This window comes from Protopterus annectens, chromosome 16.part0 (genome assembly GCF_019279795.1).
Source record: "Protopterus annectens isolate FY-2018-M chromosome 16.part0, PAN1.0, whole genome shotgun sequence".
NCBI lineage: Eukaryota > Metazoa > Chordata > Ceratodontiformes > Protopteridae > Protopterus > Protopterus annectens.
Window position 1 is genome coordinate 271,017,071 of NC_056750.1, and position 24,484 is coordinate 271,041,554.

Genomic DNA, 24,484 nt, shown 5'->3' on the forward strand with positions numbered 1-24,484 from the left:
TGAGCAAACTATTGCATGATTGTTGACCTCTACTCTTTTTCTGTTACTGCCACCATGATGACATTTTTCCAGGCAAGGTTAAAGCTCATTCTACTAGGACCTTATCCTTTTCAATGGCATATTGGAAGGGGCTTAACTCTAGCAGTGCTCTAGAGGCAACAGCCTGGTCCACTGTTCATACATTTACAAAGCACTACAAACTGGATTCCTTTTCAAGGTCAAGAACAGGTTTTGCTATAACCATTATCCAGAGGCTCCCAGATTCTTATCCTTCCACCTGCCAGGTAGGGTAAGCTTTGGGAATTTACCCAAAATGCCATTGAGGCAGTGGGATTGATGCACATAGTACTGTTGTGCAAGTCCTGCTTTCCTGTAACATTAGATGTTTGAATTCATCACTGCTTCATTAGCAGCACCCACCTGCCATCCCATCCCCCAGATTGTGCATAGTTGAGGTGGCTTTCAATTTCTTTGATTTAGTTGTTGGATATGGTTTTTATATGGTATTGTGATGGTCTACAAGTTTACTCTTGGTAGATGTTTTTGCCTTCGGGAACTATTCTGTCCTTTGTGGAAATTAAAATGTCTGAATACTCACTCCCTGTGACAGTTGTGTGCTTCCCTCTCAGTATAGCCAATCAGCTATTACAGGACGAACGAGGGAGGGGAGTCTGAGATTTTTGAAAACTGGCCAGTACTTGGTTACCTTGGCCCAAAATTACCATGAAAGCAGTGATGAATTTGAACATTTTACTGTTACAGGTAAGTAGGACTTGCACAACTTTGCTTTCTCTCTTCTGTTGAAACCGGCCAGAGGTGATTATCACAAGCTTTCTCACAGGGTGGACTTAAAAGACAAGGGGTCTTTTTGATCCCTCTCAAACTTCAGCGTATTCAGTTTGCTGTCTGGATGAGAGAATTTTAATACACTTGAGGCACTTTTTCTCTGAGGATGTTAAGCAGGTATTAAAGACGTTTTAAGAAACCTGTTACTAGAAAATCATATATAGCTAAGTGGAAAGAAATGCTAGTTGGTGCCAAAGCAAGAACCAAGGTCCTATAAAGGGTCGCATTTCTTTGGTTCTCCATTACCTGCATGAGTTACCTTGTGGCCTTATTTTTGTCCATCTCAGCTTGTTTTCCCATGGATCCCCCTTTTTTTCTCTATTGCAAGTAAAATAGTTTCTGAAAGGCTAATGCATTTCTGTGCATCCAGTAAAACAGGTGCCTACTTTGTGGAATCTTAATTTTGCTTTGGAGAAATGTAACACTTTTTTGCATTTGAACAAGCTCACAAAGCTGATTTAAAGTTTTTTTTTATAGAAATCCATGTTACTTATTGCTCTGACTTCCAGAAGAAGAGTATCTGAGTTTCAAGCTCTTATGGTGATTCAACCCTGCCTCGCCTTTCATAAGGACAGGGTGACTTTGAGAACCAGTCTTTCCTTCATGTTCAAAGTAGTCTCGGGGTTTACATTGCGACAGCTCATTCATCTTCATGTTTTCTTTCCATAAAAATAAGTAAGAGGGGGATAATTATATATACCCTGAATGTCCATTGGCAACTCGGGTACTACATTGATAGAAGAAAAAACTTCAGGCATTCTCATCAGTTGTTTCCTATAAAGGCAAGAAAAAGGGATAGCCAGTGTCTAATCACTTTCCAAATGGTTGCCTCATGCCCTTCAGTTCATAGCAAGACAGTTCTAGAGCTGTGGTTACTTCTGTGACTTTTAGGAAAGGGTGGAATGTAGAAGTAGCCAGGAGGAAGCAGCATTATCTGAGGTTATCTAGTCACCATTCCTCACGTTAGGGTCTTGGATCAGATATCGGATCAGAGCCAGCATACTCAGAACACAGCTTAGCTCAAGCTCCTCCCCTCCCATAATCCTCTGCTGCCCTATACTCCCTCAGATCTCGTTTGCCGCTCAGACACAGATTGCTCAGCTTCTCTTAGTGTAAGTGTCTATTTTGTAAGGTTTCTTAAATTTCAGTGGTTTTTCTGAGTTGTACAGTTAGTAGACAGTTATCCCTTCTTGGATATCCCCTCCCAGTTGATTCTCCCCTTTTTCTTGTCCTTTTCCCGGGGTTTTGTATCTCTGCCTAGTTACTGTGGTGTGTAAGTAGTGATTTAGATTTTAAGTTGTTCTTTGTGCTTCTTGAGTGTTTCAGACAGTCTTATCAGGTTTTGGAACTTTGGCTTGGTTTTGTTTTGATTTTGGTGAGGTTGTTTCCTAGTTCAGTTATGTCAGATAAATCTTTGGGGTTTAAAAGATGCTCCTCGTGTGGGCAGAAAATGCCTATTTCCGACTCGCACGAGGAATGCCTCTGCTGTCTCGCCAGTGACCAACTCGAGGTGGAATGCATAATTTGTGCCGGTTCAACCCGAGGGCTTTGGTCGACCATCGCAACAAGCTCCTTATTAAAGGCTTGGTCAAAGGAGGTCCCCTTGGTCAATGTTTTCCCGGCCAAGGCAGGCTCTTCTGAGGCTAGAAAGAAGCTTTCCGTGGAGGAAGCCCCAACCAAACGTCCCAGGCTGTCGGATCCTATGTCTTCGGATCTGGCTCCAGCCAGGGCAGTTTCAGATCCAAGATCTTAGAGTCCCAGATCATCCAGGGAGTCCACTCCTGGATCTGTTTGGACCCGAAGCACTCAGATCTAGTACCTTCGGTTTCCTCTCCCAGATCCATGGATTTTGACCTTTGCATCCAAGGTTAGGCACCATACCTATGGATCTGATCTTTTTGGATCTGAGAGATTCGAGAAGTGTTATTTTGGATCCATCGCTGAGTTCGGTTCCAATTTGGTCAGATCTGGGAGTCATGCCGGAGCCAATTTGTAGTGGAGGATCTCCCTTTGGATCCATTGTTTTCAGAGCAGGTTCTGTCTTCTCCGGGTAGGTCTCATTCTAGAGAATGCAAGATACTACATTCAGGCTCCAGGCGTGACTCTCCCAGCAGGTCCTCCATATCCACCCAATCTTCCAGGAGTGCCCTCCTTATGGATATGGACAGGATGATGTGGGCCTTTCTGAAAGCTCAGATGGAGTTGGGGCTTCTGGCTTCCCTGGCCAACAGGTCGGGAATCCAATTTCCCACTCCCCCTTCAATTGCTTTTCATCCAACCAGTGGCTTGGATTCTCAGGGGCTGTTGAGCGGAGTGGAGGCTAGGGAAGTTCTGGGGCCCAGTTTGGGTCCTTCCCTGATGGGATCTGGTGGTTGATACTGTTTCTGTTCCCCCGGAACAGACCATCTGGCCAGTCAATACTGTCAAGTCAGGGTCTATGGGGTTGGATTCGGGCCTGGGCTTTTCTTCTAGTCCTTCCGCTTTCCGGGCTGCCAAAAGATCTTTCTCTGTCAGAGCTGCCTCTCACGTGCATGGTCATCCTACCCAGCCTCAGTATCTGAGCAGCTTGTGTCATCCTGCTTCCAGTCAGCCTGTGCGACTTGGCCTCCAAGGGAATGTCCCCTCCCCGTGCAGGGGCTCCCTCCTCTTCTGAGTCTTCCCGGCAACCCCCGGCAGAGGAAGTTCCCAGGAAGAGGACATGTAAGAGGAGACATCTTGTCTTCCCTATGGAGTCCTTTACCGAGGATACGGATGCTGATGGAGGGGGACTGGTCCCAGAGATCACCGCGGGAGGACATCCACTTTGGAAACATAATCGAGATCCTCAAGGCCAAAGGCGGTTGGTCTACCTAAACCCAGTCCTTGGAGGAAGCTGTATTTCTGGAGGCTTTCGGTACAGCCCATCTACCTCTTGGGTATCCACCCCTGCTGATCCTCTCATTGATCTTGTGGCCAGCAGGGCTTGGAAGGAACCAGATACCGTGGAGCCAGTGCCTAAGAAAGAGGACAAGTTTTCTGGGCCCTCCATCAGATAGAAACTTTTGGTCCAAAGCGGTCCCGGTTAATGCTATCGTGGTGGCCGTGGTTCCACTTCTAACCATCGAAATTTCAAAACATCGAAGTTCTGATCATTGAGACCAGAACATCAACTTTTGAAACATCGAAGGTTACAAGTGTAACAAGAAAAAGAAATTGTAACAATTGTATGCAGGGGGGGCTTCGTCCCCTTGCACCCCCCCCATGTGGGGGGGCTGTGCCCCCCTACTTTAATATTTCAACTCCAAGACCGCACTACAGTGGAGTAAAGGGAAATGTCCCATTTAGCGCTAAATGGGAGATTTTCCGTACCCTATCTGTAGTGCCATCACACAGATGGCACATTGACATACACAGTATGCAGGGCATCTTGGTGCCCTGCAAAAGCACAAACATTCTCCCACCTACACTTACCTTTTTCTTCCCCTTCAAACCTTCAATGTTTTAAAACTCTATGTTCTGGTCTCGATGATCTGGACTTCGATGTTTTAAACGTTCGATGGTTTGAATGGGAACCGGTAGACGCTGCCACCAAAAAGGAATTGGCAGAGCAGAGTTCTTCTGTCCATCCTCCCAGTCGTGAATCGAGGGCTATGAACAAATTTGTAAAGCGGGTGTTCGCCTCTGCTGCTTTTAGCCTGTGAGCATTAAATTATCTTGCACATTTCACCCATCTCCAGAGGGATTTGATAAAGGAACTATCTACTTCCCTCTCTGCGTCCATGTCTGAGGAGGAATTCAAGGTAGTTTTTCTAAAGCTGTCAACCCTTCATTCAGCTGTGAATTCATCCATGAGACTAATTTCCAATGCTGCGGAAGGGTCCTCATCATCCTACCGCTTCCGAACCTTCAGACCCTATGCCTGACAGCATGGTATGTCCACTTCCAGTGATTCTGGCTAACTCTAGGCTAGCTTCACCCATAAAGGAGATTATTCTTGCTTCCCAGAGGTCCTCTACTAGGAAAGTTTATTCCAGTAAATGGAAGAGGTTTTCGGTTTGGGCAAAGAATAGGAATTTGGACCCCTTATCTGCCCCTATTCCTGAAATACTTCTATTTTTTGACCTCTCTTTAAGGAAGGGGCTAGTTTTTCCACTATCAAGGTACAGTTAGCAGTGATTTTGAATTTTCACCTTGGTGGTAATTCTGCCTTTTCTGTGCACCTCTGTAAGGCCTTTTTAAAAGGGGGTTTTCTATTACGGCCTCCTGTAAAAACCCTTTCCCCCCCATGGGATCTGACTTTGGTCCTGCAGGCTTTAACAAAACCACCCTTTCAACCAGCGGCTTTGCGCGATATTAAATTTCTTTCTTAGAAGACTGCCTTTTTAGTGGCAATAACTTCGGCAAAGTGAGTTTCGGAGTCGCAAGCTCTTACAATCAAGCCTCCCTACTTAGTTTTCCACAAGGGCAGGGTGTCTCTGAAACCAGATCCATCCTTCATGCCTAAAGTGGACTTACCAGCAAATCTAAATCAATGTATTCATCTCCCAGTATTTCTTCCTAACTATTCCAGTAAAGGGGAATATATTCTGCACACACTGGACGTTCATTGTCAACTTCGATTTTATTTACATAGAATGCTAGAATTTAGGCGTTCAGACTAACGATTTGTTGCCTTTTCTATGAATAGAAAGGGCAGAGGTATTTCGAAAATCAGTTTCCCATTGAATTTTGCAATGTATTTCCTTCATTTTTTCTTCAGAAGGTATTTCCTTGGCTACACCGGTGAGGACTCATTCTACCAGGGCAGTTTCTACTTCCACTGCCTTTGCAGATGGTCCATCTTTATGACATTTGTGCAGCAGCAACTTGGTCTTCTCACCACACTTTTATTTCCCACTATAATTTGGATTTGGTTTCCAGAGGAAGGGCTTCATTCGGCTCCACGGTTCTTTGGCATGTCCTTCCTTGAGACCTCCCAGGATTTAGGTAGCTGGGGACTCTGACCCTAACGTGAGGAATAGTGACTAGATAACATCAGATTTATAGTTACGTACTTACCATAACTTGGCATCTGTGTTATCTGTAGTCACCATTCATCACAATCCTACCCTTCGGTCCCCTTCCTGGAAGATTGGTTGGATTTGGTGGTTCTGTTTTTCTTAAGTACTTTGGTCTGTCTTCCTTCCTTATGCAGACTCAATCTGAGGGAGTGTAGGGCAGCAGAGCATTATGGGGGGGGAGGAGCTTGAACTAAGCTGTGTTCAGAGTATGCCGGCTCGGATCCGATATCTGATCCAAGACCCTAACGTGATGAATGGTGACTACAGATAACACAGATCCCAAGTTATGGTTAGTACATAACTATAAATCTCACATATTTACCATTTATTACAAAACCAATTCTCCCTGTAGGGCCAGAGCAGGCTTTTCTAGGACTATTCTCCGAGGGCTCCTAGATTCTGATCCTCCTTCTCCCTTCTTTCTAAGCTTAGTATTCATCCCGTATAGCTTAGGCCACTGCAGCAGTCCTGTAATGATGAACATAGTATGCTTGTGCAAGTGCACTTGCCGTAATAGTAGGTATGTGGATAGATCACTGTTGAAGTACACTCTTCCCTCCTTTCCCCCATTTATGAATTTTGTTATGTCAGAGTGAGGTCCCCTTCTTTTCATATCCTCCAGGAATACCTTATGCCTCCCTAGTTTTGGAACCAAGAAAGTGCTGAAGTTTTGGCACCTGTATATCTGTTTTGTACCAGATGGCTGTCCAGCTTTAACTGTTTTATAGGTGCATGAAAGGTGCCCTTAAGCTTTGGAAGCTGACCAAACAGCCAGTTCTTGGCAGGATATGCCCCATTTAACTTAGGCTATTGCAGCCAGTAGTTTAAAAGAAGAATCCCCACATGATCCCTTACCTGGATGACTGTCTGTTAGTGATACCATCTGGAGATTCCCTGGACACATCTGCAGTGGGATATCTAGTGTTTGTAGTTCCTGTGAGACACCATAAATTTAAGGAAACTATCTGTGATTTCTGCTTAAAAGGGTTGTCTTTATTGGAAGAAAGCTGGATATTTCCCATTGTCAGTCATTCTGGTTCCTGCATAGGACCAAGGAGGTAATGGCCTAGGCTGACTACAGTGAATATAAAAAGTGTACACACCCCTGTTCAAATGCCAGTTTTTTGTGATATAAAAAAATGAGACCACAATAAATAATTTAAAAACTTTTCCCACTTTTAATGTGACCTATAAACATGTACAATTAAATTGAAAAAACAAATCTGTTAGGGGAAAAATATAAAAAATAAATGTACAGTAAGCTGGTTGCACAAATGTGCACACCCTTCAATTAATACTTTGTTGAAGCACCTTTTGATTTAGTTACAGTATTAGTCTTCTTGGGTAGGAGTTTATCAGCATGGCACATCCTGACTTAGAAATATTTGCCCACTCTTCCTTGCAAAAGTGCTCCAAATCTGTCAGATTGTGAGCGCATCTCTTGTGCACAGCCCTCTTCAGGTCACCCCACAGATTTTTCTATTGGATTAAGGTCTGGACTCTGGCTGGGCCATTCCAAAACTTTAATTTTTTTCAGTTAAAGCCATTCTTTTGTTGATTTGGATGTTGGTCCCATATTATGTGGATTGCATACTACATTATTATAAAATATAATTTATTTGCACTTATATGGCAAAGGAATTTAAATCAATTGTTTTGTAGATTTAATTGTTTTGTATGGATGGTAACGCTGTCTTCATGGTATTTAAATACATTTAATATTTATTTATTGTATAAAAATAAGAATTGATGTGTATACATATGAATATTTTATAATATATATGTTATAGTTGGATTAGTGAGATAGGCATGTGTATATAATAGATACAATAGATATTTATTATAATAAATACATCAAATATAAAAATTTTTAATATGGTACATAATACAAAAAGTTTCATACATGTATATATAATAGTCAGCATTTTTTTAAAATAAAATTTCTTTATTTATGTATAAGTAAATAATTGTATATTTTACTAGTAGTTTTTAAGTGACAAGTGATACAATTTTATTAAAGTTCATATACAAGAGATAGGAATGTATAATGTTATATATAGATATGTAGTGATTTCCAACAAAGTCATTTTCTTTTTAAAAGTTTTTGGAGGGAAATTAAGGGGTCAATTAAGCAATTATTCAATATTTGGCAATGTATAAAATGGTTGAGTAGAAACAGTAATAGTATTCTGAAGAAGTTCGTAAGGACGAAACCTAGGTCAATAAAGAAGTTATTACTGCAGAATTTGTGTGGCGTTTATCGTTTTGTTGGTTGGAAATATAAGTATAATTTTTCTCGGATTTGCATTGTTTCATCTCCTTATTGGCATCGACTACACCTTGCTTCAATTCCATTGATTTGGATGTATGCTTGGGGTCATTGTCATGTTGAAAGGAGAAATTTCTCTTCATCTTCAGCTTTCTAGCAGACACCTGAAGGTTTTGGGCCACAAGTGGATGGTATTTGGAACTGTTCATAATTCCCTCCACCTTGACTAAAGCCCCGGCTCCTAAAGCATGATACTACCACCACCACGCTTCACCGTGGGTATGGTGTTCTTTTGGTGATGCAAAGTGTTATTACTCCAAATATACCTTTTGGAATTGTGGCCAAAAAGTTCAACCTTGGTCTCATCAGACAATAACACATTTTCCCACATGCTTTTGGGAGACTTGATGTATTGTTTTGCAAATTTTAGCTGGGCCTGGATGTTTTTCTGTGTAAGAAAAGTCTTCTATCTTGCAACACTACCCCATAGTCCAGACATATGGAGAATACAGGAGATTGTTGTCACATGTACTGCACAACCAGTACTTGCCAGAAATTCCTGCAGCTCTTTCAGTGTTGCTCTAGGTCTCTTGGCAGCCTCCCTGACCAGTTTTCTTTTGTCTTTTCATCAATTTTGTAGGATGTCCAGTTATTTGCAACGTCACTATTGTCCCATATTTTCTTCACTTTTTGATTACTGTCTTCACTGTGTTTCATGGTGTATCCAATGCTGTGGAAAATTTTTTTGTATCCTTCTCCTGACTGATGAGATCCCTTTGATGCTTTGTAACTCACTGCGAACTATGGCTTTTGCTGTAGCAGGCAACTGAGTAAAAGTCAGGAAAATCCTACTAGGACAGCTGAACTTTATTTGGGGTTAGAGTCTCTTTAATTGATGGCAGGTGTGTACCCAAGAAGACTGAATGCTGTAATTAAATCAAAAGGTGCTTCAACAAAGTATTAGTTTAAGGGTGTGCACACGTATGCAACCAGCTTATTGTGCATTTTGTATTTTTTTTATATTTTTTCCCCCCAACAGATTTGTTTTTCAATTGAATTCTACAGGTTATAGGTCACATTAAAGGTGAGAAAAGTTTTGAAATTATTTATTGTGGTCTCATTTTTTATATCACAAAAACCTGGCATTTTAACAGGGGTGTGTACACTTTTTATAACTACTGTAGATGAGAATGTAGAGCATGGTCTTCTTGGACCTGAAGGTCTTTGAAACAGATCTACTTCCACAGCTGTACCTTATCTAGTCAGGCTTCCAGTCCATTGTTTGGTACCCAAACAAGTGAAGGGGCACAGGGCCATACTCGGCTGTGGTGGCTGGTGATGTTAGTCAGGCAGAGGCTATTCTCTCTTAGCAGTTCAGATCCCCAGGGAAGTGAACAGCTTGGCTGACTCTTAAGCTGCTGCTTCAGTCTTTTTCTAGAGTTGTGGCTTCAGGTTATGACTGGTCAAGGTTTTCTGGAAGTAGAGCACTGCAGAGATCACTGTTTACCACACAAAACAATAACTTCTTTCTCACATTTTAAGTTCAGCAGAACAGAGAAGAGGTAACAGTGGATGCATTTGTGGTGCTTAAGGCTCCTGTAGATATTTTGATTCTTGTTGATTCTAAACTTTGTGAGAGTTTAGGGAAGAAAGACAAAAATTCATTAATGTCTCATCTTGATAGTTGAAATGAGCATAGTTTCAGTCCCTGATTTATCTGTTTTGATACAGGAAACTTTTCAGGTCAAAGTCAGGGATTCCCCTTGTGTGCGAGTAACATCTGACTTCACCTTAGAGCCTGGCTTCTTGAATTAGATCCCTTTTATCCCACCGTGTTTGTGAGCTGGTGTGTCAGACTGCAGCTGTTAGGAATTCTTCCACTTGGCAAGTCCTTGTATACAAATGGAAACAATTCTCAATTTGAGTATAGCAGAAGCTTCTGCCTTCTCAGTCAGCTTTCAGATTATCATTACATCAGGCAATTGTATTTGTGCCTCCATTATTATGTAGTTAGGGTTCATGTGACAGCTGTCTGTGCATTGAGTTGTCTGCCAAAGTTTAATTCATTTTCACTTCCTTAGCTAGTTTTAGAATTAACCTTAATCCAGTGAGTTCATCTCCTGGATGCTACACAAGGTTAGAAATCAGGGGGAGCTTCACACCCTGTAAATACACCAGCAGCTCAGATTATATGTGAAATAGGGGAGTGATTTTTGGATGGTACAAGTTATTTGCTTGCCTTGTACCTGGATACTTGCAAGGAAAGGAGTCATGGTTACCAGCTAGATACTTTACAAGTTGATTACCTAGTCATTTTTTTTTACTGTCTGGTAACTAACCAGAAGCTATCAAATGTATTCAAACACTTAAGGGGGTGTAGCTGCCTCCAGTGCTTTGCTAACATTTGGGGTGCTTGTTTTGCAGAAGTCTGTTTTGCCATTCACCATTCAGTGCACACCATATCAAGTATTACTTTCTAGACTGCATCTCTGAGAGCTAGGCTTCAGTCTAGTTTGGGAAAGCATTTCTTCAAGATTCAGTTTTCTAAGCTCTGTGCTTGTGCAGTCCACTTGTTCTTTCTACTGTGCTGGTACTGACTGGGAATTTGCCCAGACTAGGAAGCACTGCAGAGTTCTCAATGTCCTATTTAGCAGATATAGGCTTATGTATGCTGATCCTCCTTGGAGCATCAGTAGTTCCCTCCCTCCAGCCCTCTGAGTATGGGTATTTTACCAGCCTTGGCTGTGCGCGTTCCCTGTAAGTCATTCAAGTATGTACTCATTCATCAGTTGTTGGTGATGTAGAGGTCAAGCCTTTAGCTCTTCTTGGTGTGACTGAAGATCCTCACTAGTGGCAAGGGAAGAGACTGGCAGGCATAGGGAAGGCTTTTTATACATGTTGCAGGTTGCATCATTGTATTTATTAGAATGGGCACAAGGAGATCTGAGTGCAGCAACGTCTACATTTTTTTGACATGTGATTAGTTTTGAAGATGAACCCAACCAGTGACCCATCAAGGAAGATCCTGCTGTAGATCTGCTGCTGTGGTAAGATACATACCTCTCAACCTGGAAAAATCAAAAGTCTGGACAAAGGCCGATGAAAAATAGGTACAACTGGCTAAAAATCAGGACTCTGATTAACATAAAATTTGCCTGCATAATCATATAAACCCGCCCACTCCGATGGAATTCGTGGATACCAACATAGAGTGAAGTCACTAAATAATAATTAATGGCAGACATTTGAATTTCAGACTTCGTATCCCTTAGAAAATACATAAGGCTATGTCCAGATTTCTTGCTATGAGAGATTGAGAGGTATGATTACAAATGTTACAATATAGTAAAATATGGTAGGGAGTCTCTGCAATGAGGTATGTACAATTTAACATTTTGTTCAATAAATGGGAAAAGAGTGCATCAAAAGATAGTTACAGACCTCTTTTAATCAAACCATAACATTAAAATGCTTTTTAAATGAGGTTATGCCGGATTACTTAATTAAAACTCCAGACTTAAAGAACTGTATGGCAACTTGCAAACATGATTACCCTCAACAAACAAAAATCTGCTTTTTTTTTTTCATTTTCCTAACAGCAAACATTGTTATGATACTTGGCTCTGTGTTATTTATTTATTTTTTTTACGCACTTAAAAAAGAGCCAACTTAAAGCAAGGAGGCTCACAAAAATTGGTCCTAAAAAGTTGAAGTGTATGGACATGAATCATGACGATCAACATGAAAAGTACAAGATGTCACTACACATATAAAAAAATTTTCATTTTTAAAGACTTACTAGATTTTAAACTAATGGTAAATGTAGCTAACACGAAGAAACTGACCATTCAAAAAGGGGTAACATGCTAGCTCTCTTATTAGAAAGAAGGCACAAAGATAAAATACAGCTTTCACAATCTTCCGACTCAAAGCAAAACTTTACTTCAATGAATAAAAGAAAAAAAAAAAGCCTCGTTCTCAACTATCAAGATATTTGGAAGCAAGTATTAATTTTCCTTTACAAATAGATAACGTTAAATGTCCATATGAATATCAAGCCTGCCTTCATTACCGGGGTAAGCAAGAAACTCGAACCCTGGCCAGATTGTTGTATATGTCAAAGTGCAGCTATATTCCGATTTGCACAAAGATGATTACATCAGCAAGGTAAGATACCTGTCACAACCCTATGGTATTAACCATAATAAAAATTGTACCTCCCACAACACTTAACGACAAAAGGATTCCCAAGGCAACACGTTATTTTTGCATATATATGTGTGGGTGTGTGAATGCATGCATACATAAACCGAACCGGCTATGATAATGCTGACCACCTCCCATACACATCAGATACTTCAAAATTACATACTCAACTGTTTTTGATTTTGTTATTTACAATCCTGGTGCTGCTACACACCAGAAGTCTGAATCACTGTAAACTCTGAAGTAAAATGTGCTCATGTTGCTCATTTCCTTATGCTGGATTTCCTCAGCTGACATTCTACAGGCTGCAACCCAACCCTAAGAGAATCACTTACAGCATCACATGGCCAAAATAAAATTAATGGAATGGACAAAATACTTCCTTTTTCCTTCCTGGCTCTTGGAAACCCCAAATGTATTGCCCTCACTGTCAGTCCTATCCCCAAGACAGTGACATCGTACTCTTAATTCACGGCAGTGTTTGTAAGTAGCATCATCCCATGAGCGACATGCATAGCAACATAGGCTGATTGTTGTGGCGAAGGGCTCTAAAACTGAGCCCCTGGCATCATTTGTTGATACTTTGTCAGCAGCAGAGGTCCAGATGGATTAGAGTATAGAATGCTTAAAATATGACAATAACAAAAAAAAATAATAAAAAATGCATTTTAAATATATTAAATGAATGGCTAAATAAATTATTCCAATATAAAGAGTTGATTAATGGTATAATTAAATTTATATAGAAAAAAGTGACAGGTGTCGGATACAGAATTGGAGACCTATAGTTCTAAATAACATGAATTAGAGGATTTTTTTATGAACATCTTACAAAAAAGAATGGAAGAAAAGTTAGGTAAGATTATAATTGAGAATATTTATGGTACAAAAGGTGAAAAAATACAAGATTTGTTATTAGTAATTGGAGAATTGGTGGATGACAGGGCGGCCACGGTGGTGCAGTGGTTAGCGTTGTAGTCGCACAGCAAGAGGTTCTCTGGTTCGATTCTCGGCTGGGGTGCCTTCTGTCTGGAGTCTGCATGTCTTCCCTGTGGTCGTGTGGGTTCCCTCCTGGTGCTCCAGTTTCCTCCCACATCCCAAAGACATGCTGTAGGTGGATTGGACACTCTAAATAGGCCCTAGGTGTGAGTGCGTGCGTGTGCCTTCCTTGGAAGGTTGGGTGCCGGGCTGGCAACTTGACGCCGTAAAACTACACTGCCAGTCATGAGCATACAGGTGATCCACTGTGGCGACCCCTAACCGGGAAAAGTCGAAAGAAGACATTGATACTATGGACAGGGGATGAAAATGACGCCAGAATATTTGTGGAACATTTGAACGACACCACCCCATTTTTTTAAATTCACTAGTCACCGGAGCTCTGAAATGATAGATTTTCTGGATATCCACCTTACAAAAAATGGGGTAGGTTTACAGAGCAATATTTACAGGAAGGAAACTCCTTCCAACTCTCTTTTGCACTATCATAGTTGCCACCCATTTCACCAACAAACTAGTATTATAAAGGGCCAAATGGTTAGGTTGTCATGATTGGTTAGTGATGGGGTATACCATGAAGAGTTATATACTTGGACTGGTATGCTCTTAGAAAAAGGTTACCCCTTGAAATTGCTTTTAAAGGTACATAATGAGGTGACAAAGAGGAGAAGTATATCCTTTCCACCTATATTATGGGGAGGAGGTGATCCTATACAGAAGAAAGCTGTATTTCATAAATCAGATGCCTTTATATTAAGATACAACCATCAAGCACCTTCACTATTGAATGTGATTAAGAGAGTATGGGACATAAGTTTCGATAATGGGATGAAAAGAAGGTTGGGGCAGACCCCCAGGGTGGTGTTTAGTAGGGGTAAGAACATTAAAGACATATTGGAGAGGCTGGTTAATAAAAGACAAACTTCGATCATGTACAAATGGGAGCCATGTAAATACTGCAGATATATTAATGATGGCCCCTATGTTGTAATACAAGGGTACGATAGATCTCTACCATGCCCGGGCAGATGCTGTTGCAATACATCCATGCTGGTTTATTTGGCTACTTGCACCAGCTGTTCTGGGTTTTACATGGGCAAAACAATACAGAGGCTCAGAGATAGAATATCTGAACATCTTAGAGCCATTAAAACTAAGGACACACACACACAATGCTTTGTTTATCCACAGCACTACTTGCCCCAACTTTAAGAAATTTATTTTCTTTGTTAGAATTATTCCGGGTGAAAGGGATGGGGATGGCAAACTTAAGAGATGAAAAAATGGAATACAAGTGGCAAATCAGAATTAATGCAACTAACCCCCTGGTCTGAATGCTCTTATGCCAGTTTTGAAGCAAAGGGCTACTGTAATTTAATCATTATTTTGGTTATTTATTAACATCTGAAAAATATTTTTGAGCTTCATTATATGAAATATTTATTTTAAATGCAATATATGTATTGATGACAATTGTATTTGGATATAAAAAAAATGTATACACATTTTTTTACACATGAGCAATAGGTTGCATTTTACATTTTTTTAAATTATTAATTAATTACAAGAGTGAAGTAGTGATTAGTTAATTGATTAGTGTTGTGATTATTTAAGAAGTACTTTGGCTAACAACCACTGACTCTGAAGAAGCCAATTTGGCGAAAGCGCCTAGCATACCTCTCAACCTGGAAGCATCAAAAATCTGGACAAGGCCCATGAAAAATAGGTACAAATCTGTACGCTGTTTAATATAAAATTTGCATACATAATTATCACTGGAATTGTGGGATACCAACTTTCAAATGCAAACTGAAGAACAGACAACCAAAATATAGCACCAAAGCCCCCCATGCAGCCATTCCAATGTCCCATTACCTGGCTATTTCATCCCATTTACCATAAATACCAATGTGTGCATACTGCTTTACTTCTACAATGATTTGGATTTTATTTTTACACTTTATAGCACAATGCACAAACACCAATAGATCTCTGTTAAACAAAGCAATACTGTCTCACAATGAAAGTAGAGTTGGCATTAAAACTTCTCTGCTCTTGAAACTCACATTCATTAAAATAGCATTGAAATCTACACCACATCCAAAGAAAATGCATCTGGCCAGTGGTAGATTAAAGATTACCTTTGTGCTGTTTTCAAATCATTATCCCCTTGCACACAAAACAAGAAACATACATGTGTTCTTTGATGCACCTTCCTGACTTTAGTAAATTATATTCCTTGTATAATACAGCACACTTGTTATACAGAGCACATTTTAAATTTATTGTTTGAATATTTTTTCAGTAGGCAATAAAACAAAATGCATGAATCAGTAATGACAAAACTGCCCAATTCAGAACATTTCCATCATAAAAGTCTACTTCCACACACACACACATGCAATATATATATATAAATAGAACAACATTAGTGTAAGGCATAGGCATTTTACACAGCTTCTTGCACTCATTTTCAATTTAATTTAAAAAACCATATAATTTTGGAAAGTTGCTAGAATAAAATGTTGTGTTACCACCATGCATTTCACTGGCAAGTTTTGAACCCAGACGCTGTGCACTACAGTCAGAGCAACATAACATTATGCCAAATAAGCAACTTGTTTCCTGAAGGATAGGAAGACTGAAACTTAAATGGTTATCATTTAGTGAATTCAGTTCTCACTCTCACCATAGTTCTCAACCCAAATAGTAATTTTATAAACTTAGAACATTATATTCCTTGTATAATAAGTAATGACAAAACTGCCCAATTCAAAACATTTCCATCATCACACACACACACACACACACAAAACACACTGGCAGTATTTTCTATGGAAAACAGCAACTGTGGAGTTCAAAGACTACTGCTGAACAAGCCAGATATATTATATTAGTGTTATTATATTATTATTATATATTAGACTATTATTTTCATAGATTATTGTTTGTCTAACCACAGTGCTCAGATTATTATGACTTCTTGCCCAGATTTTGGAATGGAACTACCCTGTTGGTCTCCTGATCACAGCTAAAGTGTGAATTGATGGCCAGTTCATTCATCATAATTTCTAGGCAGATCGCTAGTGAGGAGGAGGAAAGTTATCTCTAGATGGTGCCTTGGGAAATATTTTAGTGGTTTATCACTACAAAGGCAAATCTGGTGGTATGTCAGAGGTGGCTTTGATGGCATGCATGAGAAATTATCATCCAAAATACTTTCATATACTGTCAATGTTTAATACATATTAAGTCCATTGTAAATCAACCCTAGCTACTCCCAAAGGCGTGCCACCACCTCCCTTGACATTTTAGCTGCAATTCCTCAGTAATAAGTATATGATTTGCGGTTTCATGATTTGGGAAGGTGCTACTAGCTGCTTTACACATATGATGCTTTTCAAATGTAGTTATGCAGTGTAACAGCTGGATGTGGCATTAAATGAAATAAAGGCTCAAAGTCAGTGTGAATATAAGCCTATCAGCATCATGGCTATCAATTACATTTTATGTACTAAATACAATGGCTGGCAAAAATATAAAAATGGGATTGATTTGTGCTGTGGATGTATATTCTGTTAGACAGATGGAAAGCGTTAGGAAATACAGAAGATTCTAATGCAGGAGGGTTCCATACTTTGTTTTTTTAGCATGAGAGGATTTTTTCTTCAAAAGCTTGTTTGAGTCAGTCAGAATGAACAATACGAGTGTAGTATTTAACAAGAGAAGAGTTATATATGAGCTTGGATTGTACCGCTAGTACAGATACTTGTCAAACAACATTTATTTTGCTGATATCAGACACACACACATAATCTTGTCAGCTTTCATAACTCACTTTCTCTCTTACACACACACACACACACTCTTCACCTTTCAAACCTGCATTCACTCACTTTCTCTCTCTGATCGCTCACACACACTCTTCAATCTTTTAATACAATTTATAGCTCCTCTTTCAGAGTCTGTCAGTATCATGTTTGGTGATAATCACAATTCATAACGTGTGCAAAATTCTAGTACAACAGTCCAAAATGCATCATAACATTCCTCAGTCTTGCTAGACAAGGTACAATACACTGCAGGAAAAACTTTCCTAGTTTGACTACTATCCAAAGCACAACAAATACTGTAAACTTGGCAACATTCTCTTGTGCTAATTGGGACTGTACCATCAGCCAGTATATACTCAGATGAACATAACATCTTTAGATTAGCCTCAGAAGTTATTACCACAACATTCTTGGCACCTTGCACATCATTAGCGTGTTCTGTGATAAAACTATCATTTTTAATAGGTAGCATGTTAAGTGTTAGTTGCCTTAGAGACTGCATATCCTTAAAAGTGACAACCGTCTTTTTATACCTTACTCTTGTAACGCACTGTTTCAGAGAGGTAGTGTTCGGTAATTCACTTATAACAATCGCTCACACACACACACACACACACACACACACACACACACACACACTCTTCAATCACCTTTCAAACCTGCATTCCCTCACTTTCTCTCTCCGATCGCTCACACACACACACTCTTCAGTCACCTTTCAAACCTGCATTCCCTCACTTTCTCTCTCCGATCGCTCTCACACACACACACACACACACACACACACACTCTTCAATCACCTTTCAAACCTGCATTCCCTCACTTTCTATCTCCCATCGCTCACACACACACACTCTTCAATCACCTTTCAAACCTGCATTCCCTCACTTTCTCTCTCCGATCACACACACACACACACACACACACACACACACACACACACACTCTTCAATCACCTTTCAAACCTGCATTCCCTCACTTTCTCTCTCCGATCGCTCACACACACACACACACACACTCTTCAATCACCTTTCAAACCTGCATTCCCTCACTTTCTCTCTCCGATCGCTCACACACACACACTCTTCAATCACCTTTCAAACCTGCATTCCCTCACTTTCTCTCTCCGATCGCACACACACACACACACACACACACACACACACACACACACACACACACACACTCTTCAATCACCTTTCAAACCTGCATTCCCTCACTTTCTCTCTCCGATCGCTCACACACACACACTCTTCAATCACCTTTCAAACCTGCATTCATTTCCCTCACTTTCTCTCTCCGATCACACACACACACACACACACACACACACACTCTTCAATCACCTTTCAAACCTGCATTCCCTCACTTTCTCTCTCCGATCGCTCACACACACACACACACACACACACACACACACACACACACACTCTTCAATCACCTTTCAAACCTGCATTCCCTCACTTTCTCTCTCCGATCCCTCACACACACACTCTTCAATCACCTTTCAAACCTGCATTCCCTCACTTTCTCTCTCCGATCGCACACACACACACACACACACACACACACACACACACACACACACACACACACACTCTTCAATCACCTTTCAAACCTGCATTCCCTCACTTTCTCTCTCCGCACACACAAATCGCTCACACACACACACACACACACACACACACACACACACACACACACACACACACACTCTTCAATCACCTTTCAAACCTGCATTCCCTCACTTTCTCTCTCCGATCGCTCACACACACACACACACTCTCTCCACCTTTCAAACCTGCATTCATTCACTTTCTCTCTCAGATCGCATACACACATTTCATTTACCTTAAAGCAAAGCAAGCCGGCAACTCCCGTTCTGCCTGGAAAACTCTGCAGTTGTACGGTAGAAGAAATAGAAATTCGTTGAGCTTAAATCCAAAACGGCATGGCAGTCCCATTCAAACAGTCCTTGAACTTAATTCCAATAGGCTGATGGAGCTGGCGTCATCGGCGTGATGACGTCAGCTCAAAATGAAAAGTCTAAAAAATCCGATGAAAAATCGGAAATGAAGGGATGCCACTCGGGAATCGTGGCACCCCATTATTGGGACCCCAAAACTCGGTAAAAAACGAGTAATTCGGGACGGTTGGGAGGTCTGGCGCCTAGTTATTAGGAGGAATTTCTGTCTTCATTAAAAGTGGAGTTTACTGTCCATTTTTGGTTCGTTTGTTTCATTTCTTAACTAAAAATCCCACAGAAGCAAACCACTTTCTGCTGCACTTCTTGTCAGCACAGGCAGCTCTTGTACTCCACAAATGTCCCAGCCAGAGTTTTTGTCACCTGTCACCCTAATGCTGTTTGCACTGCGTGGCTGCAGACCTGAGGACAAGTCTATAGTCAGCCTGCAAAACAAACTAACATCTGTTTAAACAAGGATAAAATTGGTAAACTGGTGGTATTACACTACAAAAACATCTACTTAAATACCAGCCATAATCTCGGAAGGGAATTGGAACTTAATAGAAGATCAGACCATAAAAAAAAAAAAATTTTGGTCCATACTCTGGGAAAAAAAAAGATCTCCAACAAAGATATAAAGCAGTAAATAAATACGAGAAGAAATTGGTCATGACCAGATCCATGATGGCAGAACAGTCATTTGGTATGGGTGAGTTAGCCAGCCATACAACCTATTCATATGGCTAACTACAGCTTATCGGAACAACTAAACACTATCCGATACCCTAATATCTCCAAATGATTAGACTTCTTCAGAAAACAGAATAGCCCTATGCAGAGACAAAAATCAATGTCCTTCAAGCTTCCAGCAACTCAAACACACAAGAAATAACCAAATTAAATGAAATGATAATAGATTTGGAAGCTCGCTCCTGAAGAAGTATATTAATAAGGGGAAATTTTCTAAAACAACAACCTATAGTTAAAAGAGACCACCAAGCACTACGGAAATCTCAAACTGACAACCACCCTAGACAAATGTATGTGAAATGACTCAATTACCAAGATGTGCTAACACTGTGGGCCAGGTGAAGCAAATAGACTGTTAGAAGGTATGCTGCGACAAACACAGATGACAGCAGCCATATCATAGGCAGTGTTGAATTGATACACAACTACTAGCAATGTAACCCACAGTTTGAAATACCAACCCCAGTCAGGCACTGCCTCATGAAGCTGGTGTTATCATGCACTCCCAGGCACATTGATGTTGTGGGATACACTGTTGCTTCACGATGACATCAGCTGCACCTTAAAGTTAATAAAAATAAAACAAAAATTGGTAATTGAAGGGGCCCCTCAAATTTGTGGCACCCCATTATTTTGCCCTGAAAACTGGTAAATACTGAGGAATTTGGTACAGTTGAGAGGTATGCATTAATTTTCTAGCAGCATAGACTGGTTGCTTGTGCAACAAGGAGTCATTTCCTCCCGCCCCTATAAAATCTAATTTTGAAGTTTGCAGTGTATTTTATAGATTTCAGTGTAACACTGGAGACCTGACAGTGTTGTACTGCAGGTTATTTGTGATATGCTACATTAATTACAAAGGCACTATAGTATTTACAAACAAAATATAGTTTTAATGATTTTTGTTTTTGTTTGGAGACTATTACACATCTCTGTAATCCAGTAATGTTAAGTTGCACTGCCCCGTGTTACATACCACCCTTTTGATAAGTCTGAGTATTGAGAACAGTGAGACAGTATCTCCTGGGTATTTACTGAGTTGCTTGCTGCAGATAAATTTGATTTAATGTGTTCTGAATAGTAGCTTGGTAATAGGATGTTTCCATACTGCACATACTAAGTGTTATCTTGACATTAACCTAATAGTCCTTAAATTACAGCAAATTGCATTGAATGACTGCCATTCTGAAAGTTTTGAAATCTTTTTGCTATTAGGTTTTCCTTGGCTCGTATGGAACATTTTGGTTCTTCGCCAGTTCTTGTGCACTAAGTATCCTCTTCACTTGCCTTTGTATCCCTGAAACAAAAGGAAAGACACTGGAACAGATTGAAGCTCATTTCAGAGGAGTGCAGGAATTCATCAGTTAACAGTGGTCTTTGGTAGATGTCCAGCAAAGGAATGACTTGTTCATGGTGCTTATCTCATTCAACAAAGAAGGCTAGAAATAAACTACAGTGTACATCATATTCACAGTTCTATATGATGACTGATCAAAGAGGGATTATTTTCTTTCATTACCATCTTTACATAAAACTGTTGTCAGTTTTCTTTTCACACGTTAGTGTGGAGACTGTTGCACCTGCAGTTAATATATTGTTATTTTGTGCACTTTGAAATGTACGTTTTAAAATGTTTCTTCTTTTTCCATAAAGAAGGTATGTTTTTTGTACATGACTTTGAAATGTGTTTTGTACATTAATAAAAGATGATTAGCATCAAATCTTTAGCAACTGTTTGAGCCATCCACTTAACCTGTTTGTTTTTAGCTGCTGAATTTAGCAAAATGTGAGACCTTGATGGCCAAAGGTATTTATTCATTATTGTACTGTCTGGACTCACTGTGTAGTGATAATCTGGTCTATAGGCATTAACACCACATTTTGTTTCCTGGCTTTTAAATGCAGTGGTGAACATACATTCCCATTATAATGCTAAAATTTTATTTCATGGCTATAGACTTTCAAATATGGTTGATACTGCATGGTTTTAAAATGTGAGGAATGTGTCTTACTGAACATGTATACATGACAGTAGATGTAAAGGGCAACCACACACTAAGAAGTCTGAAACAAAGTACACTTTTCATCATCTTTTCTTTTCTGCATTAATATTCCTGCACAATTTTTACTCGATTCTGACAGGATTTTGTTTTACATTCTTAAGTTTACTTGTCTGGTGCATTATTATGGGGAGCACAGTGTGCATTGTGGCAAGAATGTTTACTGTAGTCCTTTTTAGCTTACAAGGAGAGCATTTTTTACTTTTTTTCCATTATTTGTAACAAAATCAATTTATCTTTTTAGAATACTGTACTTTTTTGGTTTTAGTTATTGTCTTATGCAGCATTGTAAGGTGTATTTGAGTGTTACACTTAAAAATAGAGTAGTGCCAGTCCACTGTTTATAGCTGATGTGAGAGATGGGCATCATTTAATTAAATTAATTTATTAAATTAACTACATGTTGTAAAAGATGCAAAGAATACTGTAAGGAAATCTTAGTTATTCACAAAATAGGAAACAAGATCAGGTATAAGGTTTATGAAGTAATATTTAAATCATTTATTCTTTTCAAATGGTCTTTGAGGCTTGACTAAAGAAAGGCAAAACACTTTGTTGTGAGAAATACTTCACTTAAGGGTAGAGTTGCCATTTATTTCTGTCGAAAGGCTTAAATGAGGGGGGAAAAGAGTTTTGCCCATCTTGACATTTTGACTCATCTTTCAGGGAAAAGGACCTGAAGAAAGTTAGTCTAATTTCTGGAATTCATGTGAAGAAAATGTGTAATGAATCTGGCATCTCTTGTTTGTTCAGGTTCCATGTTGGGCATTCCAGTGTTTAAAACCATTTAATATACATTAGCCATCTGTGCCTTTTTGGTACAAGTAAGTTTAAAAAATGTGATTCCGCAGACATGATTAATACCGACCCTGTGTGTAAGGAAGGTATACTACATTTGTAATAGTTTCCTTGGCTAAAACAAGAAGAACTTAAGCTCTGTATTTTTCTGTTAACAGAACAAGATTAAATGAGGTTCCTTTTTATTCACAAAGGAGAGAAATTGAGTGTTGAAAATTAGTACTAATACCATTTGCACTATGCAGCATGTGGAGGTATGTGTACTTATGCATTCCAAAACTAATTTGCCTGTGTTTGTGTCTTTCGGCTTTTCCCAGTTAGGGGTCGCCACAGTGGAACTCCGGCCCGCTAATGATTGGTAGTGGATTTTTACGTACCGGGTTACCAGCCCTGACGCACAACCTTCAATGAAGGCACGCCCCATTCACGTATGCCTCCACACAGAAAATGCTCTAGCTGAGAGTCATACCCATACTAAGCTGTAACTTGTCTGTGCCACCTTATAGAGCAAGAAAATAAAAATGTCAGGAGTAAAACACACACCCCAAGACAGAACAAAATTTTGCTGCAAATATGGCTGGTGGGTATGCCCCCTCAAAAAATATTTTCTTAAGTCCTTTACTTGGGACTAGGAGTACATTGTCCTAGGATTTTCCCTTATAGGTCTTATTTCTCCTGATTGTGTTGGCTTCAAGTTATATTAAGGAGCTAAAAATATCTCTGTATTACAACCTTCCCACTATCACAAAGCAAAACTTTGTTAGCATTAACAAGCGAAAAAATGGAGAATTAATTATAACTGGGCTTTTTCCTACTGTGGTTATTCCTGCTAATCTAACATCAAAACAGCAGTCTCCACAGACTGTCTTGCAAGACGCTTTTGGGGTTAGTGAGCTTTCTAGGCATGAAACTGCTTTAGATTATAGGCCAAGCTCAGTTATGTTTATCCAGATTCCTTCACTTCTAAATCAGTTTTCCTGATGTCTCTGAATGTCTAAGCATCATTTAGAAATTTGTTCTTCCCAGGAAGGTTCAACAGCTCCATTCCCCTCCAGCAATAATGCTGGTATTATCCTTTTACATAGCAATGTTATTTAATGAAATAGTGCTCCAGTTTCCTCCGACATTCCAAAAACAATGCAGTAGGTGGATTGGACACTGTAAATTGCCGTAGATGTGATCTTTGCTCTGAGAGTGTTGATGGAGAAGTACAGAGAATGTCAGAAGGAGTTGCATTGTGTTTTTGTAGACTTAGAGAAAGCATATAACAGGGTGTCTAGAGAGGAGTTGTGGTATTGTATGAGGAAGTCTGGAGTGTCAGAGAAGTATGTAAGAGTGGTACAGGATATGTACGAGAGTAGCGTGACAGCGGTGAGGCCTGTGGTGGGAGTGACGGTTGCATTTAAGGTGGAGGTGGGGTTACATCAAGGATCAGCTCTGAGCCCTTTCTTATTTGCAGTATTGACGGACAGGTTGACAGACAAGATCAGACAGGAGTCCCCGTGGACTATGATGTTTGCAGGTGACATTGTGATCTGTAGTGAGAGTAGGGAACAGGTGGAGGAGACCCTGGAGAGATGGAGATATGCTTTAGAGAAAAGAGGAATGAAGGTCAGCAGGACTAAGACAGAATATATGTGTGTGAATGAGAGGGAGGATAGAGGAATGGTGAGGATGCAAGGAGTAGAGGTGGTGAAGGTGGATGAGTTTAAATACTT

General features: G+C 39.9%; 1 protein-coding gene across 1 annotated transcript in view; it reads left to right on the plus strand.

Moving 5' to 3' along the window:
* SLC2A8 (solute carrier family 2 member 8) overlaps positions 1–21,629 on the plus strand; it is a gene marked incomplete in the record, with an annotated part of 454,119 nt that extends 432,490 nt beyond the window's left edge. The window contains 1 exon segment of the mRNA XM_044058812.1: positions 21,124–21,629. Coding sequence (XP_043914747.1) covers positions 21,124–21,276 — 153 coding nt within the window.
* Between the last annotated feature and the right edge of the window lie 2,855 nt (positions 21,630–24,484).